This window comes from Sorex fumeus, unplaced genomic scaffold (genome assembly GCF_029834395.1).
Source record: "Sorex fumeus unplaced genomic scaffold, SorFum_2.1 ptg000128l, whole genome shotgun sequence".
Lineage (NCBI taxonomy): Eukaryota > Metazoa > Chordata > Mammalia > Eulipotyphla > Soricidae > Sorex > Sorex fumeus.
In genome coordinates this window covers 34,473,533-34,479,532 of record NW_026606185.1, presented here as the reverse complement: position 1 = coordinate 34,479,532, position 6,000 = coordinate 34,473,533, and the positions used below count along the sequence as shown (strand labels likewise).

The 6,000-nt window shown below is 35.8% G+C and overlaps 1 protein-coding gene across 1 annotated transcript in view; it reads right to left on the bottom strand.

Annotated features, from left to right (window-relative positions):
* Window positions 1–1,548: 1,548 nt before the first annotated feature.
* Window positions 1,549–6,000, bottom strand: part of DSG1 (desmoglein 1) — a 34,905-nt gene continuing 30,453 nt past the window's right edge. Inside the window, exons 14-15 of the mRNA XM_056138220.1 lie at window positions 5,189–5,391; window positions 1,549–2,634 (exon numbers count right to left, since the gene is read on the bottom strand). Coding sequence (XP_055994195.1) covers window positions 1,549–2,634; window positions 5,189–5,391 — 1,289 coding nt within the window. The remainder of the gene's footprint in view (window positions 2,635–5,188; window positions 5,392–6,000) is intronic.

Sequence of the window (6,000 nt, the reverse complement as noted above, 5' to 3'; positions counted from 1 at the left end):
GTTTGATTCTATTTAGAGATTTTAAACCAGTTAACATTACATAGAAAACACACATAAATGACATATCATAAATAACGCATCACTAAATTTTGATGCTAGAAAAATATATTATACTAATAATTTGGTAACACTTTATAAATTCAAGCACATATAAGCAAGAGCTTTTTGAAATTTCAAGTCTTTTGAGAAAATTTAGTTCAGGGGTGAGATAGAATAAGGAAATGTGGTTATCTAACAAAATTTCATTCTTGTTATCACAATATCATCAACTCTGTGGAAAGCTTCTAGTTGATATTTTTTAAATAGTAGCAGAGGGTTATCTTTTAAAGTACTAAATTCAGTTAAAACTAAGTGATATTATTTTACTGAACCTTTCTATTTTCCCACTCAACATTTTACATATTCTAAAAGCATTTTTTAAAATTCCCTTAAAAAAAACTCCCCCAAAGCTTAACCATACTGCAGGCTTTTATTTTTACAGCTCACCTTAAGTAAATCACTTTTACTTAAGAGATGTGTAATAAAAAGCTGGATAAAAATGAATAACAGTTAGTAAAACCACAATCTGTAAACATGATGCAGTTTCATCTGCTTTCCAGGAAGGCAATTTACTACTCGTGATAACCATGCCAGATGGACACTTGGCTAATTTTATTTTATTAGGTGAGAGCCATAGTGGTAAAAGGGAAAATAGGTGAGTGTGATAACCTGCAACCTTACATATAGGCAATATTCATTAATATTGCATTTCCCACTAAACAAAAACGAGAATCAGAAAAGTCCTTGAATCTATAGGAATTTTGGCAGAAGCCAGTTCTCAGGATTCAGGCTCAGACTGCCAGTTTCCCCAAACATATCTGACCCTGATGCCACACTCTTAGAGAGTTTCCTTTCCAACAAACACTTCCTAATTTGAGGTGTGTTTTAAGTGCAGCAATTAAGGTAGAAGTACTTGGTGGGTTGATGACTTGGATATGTGGGTCAGAATTTTTAAAATGAAATAAGAGGTTAATGTTGAACTGAATATGTGGTTTTCATTGAAATTACCTGTGAATTTTAGGTCATTTGGCACAATTTAAACCCCAATTTAGACTCTTTTGGAACAGTCCAAATTCTTCCCACATACATGGGCATGTTGTTGCATGTTCTTATTTGAATGTTGGCAAATTGAAGCAAAGCAAGATGAATTATTTTTATTGGCATCTTTAAGCCACTGTTTTTTTTTTCTGGTGACCAAGTTTTGTCGATTCCATGTGCTGAAGATATGCTCCAGGCCACATAGAAGCAAAAACCCAAAGGCCATAGAGTTAAAAGGAGGCCCTTGCTAAAGTTTTAATTCATGATCATAATTCCATTAGTATTTATATGAGAAAACTTACAAATGCTATGGAGAACTCTCCCCCAAAGCACTGATATTGCCTATTTTTCCCTTTTGCTCCACAAATACCTTAGCATCTAGCTGTGATTGATAAATCACACTGCTCGGTTTTTTTGTGGTGGGAATTGAATCTAAATGACAATTTCTGAGAAACAGTGCTGGATTCCTGGCTACTTGGTATACTGTACTGTACTGTACTTTGTAATACGACTCCGGGCTGTGCTAGGAGAGGCTGATCCGACTGTCTGGCTAAAGTGATGGTCAGAGGAACTCCTCATGTGGCCAATGGTGGCTGTCCCGCCCATGCTGCTGCTCATGCCCCCGCCTCCTCCCATACCACTTAACCCAATGCCACCACTGCTCATTCCAACTCCACTGAAGCTGTTACTGGCACCCATGTTTGTGCTCATCAGGCCACTGCTGACTGTGCCACTTCCTCCACTCATACCACCCTGGCCACTAATCCCAGTCATAGCTGAACCAGAAACTACCCTCTCTGTCACAATCACATTGTGGGCATTTGATAAGTCGGGGTGCATACTCAGATTGCCCATCATGCCAGAAGTTGGTCGGATTACTCTTTCTGTCACTACTACATTGGATGAATCCCTAGGATCAGGGATAGTCAAAGAGGTGGGTAGACTTGAACCTGGAGCAATTACCCTTTCTGTCACTATCACATTTGATCCATCTCTCAAGTCAGGCATATCTAACATTCCATGAAAATCAGCACCAGAGATTGGACCAACCACCCTCTCGGTTACCACCACATTTGATCCATGTCGATTATCATGAATGTGAACAGAGGGCTTCAGAGTGCCAGAGGTGGTGTAAGACTCGGTCACAGTGACATTACCATAGCTCAGAGGATCAGGAATTTGCATAGGATGCTGTACACCAGGTCCTGAGGGGTAACTCTCAGAAATTACTGTGGTAGTGCCAATATGTGGGGACATCGGTGGGTGTCCATTATACATGGGCTCTAGGCCCTGCTGAGGGCAAATTGGTTCAGTGTTGTCAGGTGGCCAAGTGGAATCTGGGTATGGATAGTCTTCAACTTCTTTTCCCAAACTGATATCTGCCAACTTCTTAAATTTGGGCCCAAGAGTATCCAAGAAGCTGTCATCAAAGTCTTCTCCAATGAAGCTACAGCAACCCACAGAGCCAGCAGGTGACCCTACGCCTTCGATATCATATATAAGCAAACAGTCATTGGATGGGCGTCCTTCATCTTCGTCTGCATACGCATATGCTTTCTGAATTTGTAGAGAAAATAGAAAATTAGTTAGGAATATGTATTAAATAATAATCTTTATCATTATTTTATTTCCCATGACATTAACCAGGGAGGAAAGAAAATTCTGTTCTCTACTGTTTTAAAAATCATTATATATTTTCTTGAATTTACTTTTAGAAAATCTTGTTTTGTTTTTTCTTTTTTTTTCTTCTCATTGTTGGTCCTTTGTGCTGAGAGATTATTCCCGACCCTTTGCTCAGAGATCACTCCTGCTGTTAATCAGGGTTATAAAAATGTGGTGCGAGGGATTAAACTCAGATTGGATGTCTAAGACAAACACACACTTCCTGTACCATCTTTCTGACCCAGTAAATTCTAGAATTTAAAGAAAAAAATTTTAAACTTTATCACAACGAAACATTTTGATTATTAAAATTTGCATATGGAATTTCTACATAACAATATCTGTTGAACAAAATATACAAGAAAAATAAAATAATTTTGTAATCAAGTTGAAAAGAGACACATAAAAATGTGTCTTTTTAAGTACACAAAACTGTAGTTTTTAAAGCTACTTAAAAGTTCATTTGGGTTCACTTGGGACTATGTTTTTCTTCCCTCGGAATGAATATTGTGGTTCTGTGAAATTATTCAGTGTGGTTTTCAGTAAAATAATGAGAATTTCACTGTAAAAATGTCACTTTTGGATTCAAAATTAAGATGACCAGGGACATTTTTTAGAAGTAGAATATTCAGTTCAAAATGAAAGTCCATGGATATGTGTACTTTTGTTGCTTTCCAACGTACTGGATTGCAAACTTCCAGTTTTAGAATTAAAAAAAAATAGTAGACCTAATCATTTCATAAAAAATAGGAAATTTATCTACTTTCCAGATATCTACTTGGCAATAGAGTAATGAGAAAAATTGGATAGAATCCATCTCTCATAAGTCTTAAGAAGATAAGAAAGACAATCTAAACCAAGACCTGTTTGTTAGGTGGTGGTAAGAGCAGGATAGGTGATAATGTTGGGATACTTTTAGCTGGGACAATCAGGGATGGAAACATGTACAGTGAAGTTGATCAGAAACTGGAATGAGTGGCAGAGCAGAGGATGTTGATTGGCTGCCCTATGCAAAAGCAACTGGAAATGCAATGATTGTCTCATAATCATACTTTTAAAGAAGATAATGAAGATAATAGGGACACAGGAGCTATTGCTATGGACTACAAGCAATAAGTTTATCTTGTTTATTGTTATTTGAAAGTCCTTAATTAGTATTTTATTTAAAAATATTTGCCACTCTCTGAATGGTTAGTAGAGGTAATAAATGTATGTTAGGTCAGAACACACAGAATGTAAATATCTGAAAGACAAAAATTTCTTAAAGCCTTGTGTAGAAAATAGTACGTAAGCAAAGGCAACTGTGTCTCTACCTGGGCATCTAAAATTAATTTTTATATGCTACTAAATGGTTTATAGCATATAAAATATTAATATTTTAATATTATTTATTATTATTATTAAATGGTTTAGAGTGGAGTGCAGCTCTTGAATTCATTTTTAATGAAGCTTACACAATGCTTGTATTACAAAGCTAGAACCTAACTCAAACATTAACATTTAAAGTTAGGTTTTAGCATAAACTAACATATGGAAAGGGCATTAGAAACAGTGATATATATAACAGAAATTATGACAATATATCCAATTATTATCAAAGTTCTCCAGAGATACAGATAAGTAAATGGCAATATTTTGGAAGTGGGGGAAAATTTCAACAGTAAAACTTCAGAGTGGTAGTGGTATTTTAACCAGAATAGGGAGCTGAGTAGATGAGAGAGAAAGAGAGAGAGAGAGAGAGAGAGAGAGAGACAGAGAGACAGAGAGAGACAGAGACAGAGACAGAGTGACAGAGAGAGATTGGAATGATAGCTGGATGGGCATAGAATGAGTAGAAGGTATGGAGGGGACTAAACCCTTTGTGAATAAGGTTAACTAAGATTCTTAGCAAATGGGTCAGTGGTGAATAGCTACTGAAGATGTAAGGGAAGGGAATGTTGGGTGGTGATAAGCCTTATGGCTCTAGACAAAATGAACTGGGAACCACTGATCATTTTATTTATTTATTTATTTATTTATTGAGAGAGAGTGGGAGAAGTGAAATTTCTCACCACTTTCTTTTTTTCCTTTTTTTTTTTTTTTTGGCTTTTTTGGTTACACCCGGTGATGCACAGGTCATACTCCTGGCTTTGCACTCAGGAATTACTCCTGGCGGTGCTCCAGGGACCATATGGGATGCTGGGAATCAAACCCCGGTGCGCCTGTGCAAGGCAAATGCCCTCCCTGCTGTACTATTGTTCCAGTCCCACCACTGGTCATGTTAAACAGAGTAAAAAGTGCTCAGGTCAATTCTGGAATTACTAAGCAGCAATACAGACTATCAGACATAAAGACTGTCTGAAAACTTAGTTCGAAGATACCTGCTAAAGCCTCATTGGGGAAATAGAAAGAATCTGGAGTAGAGAAGCGGGTCTAGGATGGAGAGAGAGGCTTTAACTAGAGACCTTACCTGACAGAAGTAACTTTCCATGAAGTTCATATTCAGACCTCCTTCTCTACATTCTCTCATAGAATTTCTTCTGAGTGTTCCCGAATAGTCTTGGCATATATCCGGTGCTGTTTTAACACCTTCACTTAACTCAAATCCAGTTGTTCTATCTCCTCCTCCTAGATCTTGCATTTCTCTGCCACAGTACTCATTTGTGTAAACTCCTAAAAAATTCAATCAAATTAAATTTACTTTTGCTAATGTGTTATAGACTAAATAACGTAATATAACTTTAATTTAATTTAAATTAATTAAATTAATTAATTTAGTTTCTAAATAAATTTAAATTTTTTAAATTAATTTTATTTTTGTGAGGAAGAATGAAATGAAGGTGACACATACAAAAAGAATAGAATAGATATGATATTGAGTTAGAGCAAGTTGTTAATTATTAATCAGTTTTAAATTTCCTAATCGTTTATTGGGAGATGGCTTACTACATGTTGTAATGGAAGAGAAGGGGATTATAGTGATTACAAAAACTTATTCTTTCAGAATTTGATTTTAGATGAAAGAAAATTGGAGAAAATTCCCAAAGTCTAAAAATTTAAAAATGTAAAAATCTCAATAAGATAATAAAACTCTCCTATAAGAATACCATATGAGATAATAATGTAAGAATTTCATATGAAAATCTCATTCATAAGAATATCTCTCAGATGTGGGATATTAAGAAACATAGTGAGAGAATAAAACAAAATGGTCAAAGGCAATAGAATTTGAGAACTTGTCCACAGAACTGAATTTACCATTAAAGTGAGACAGGAGGCAGG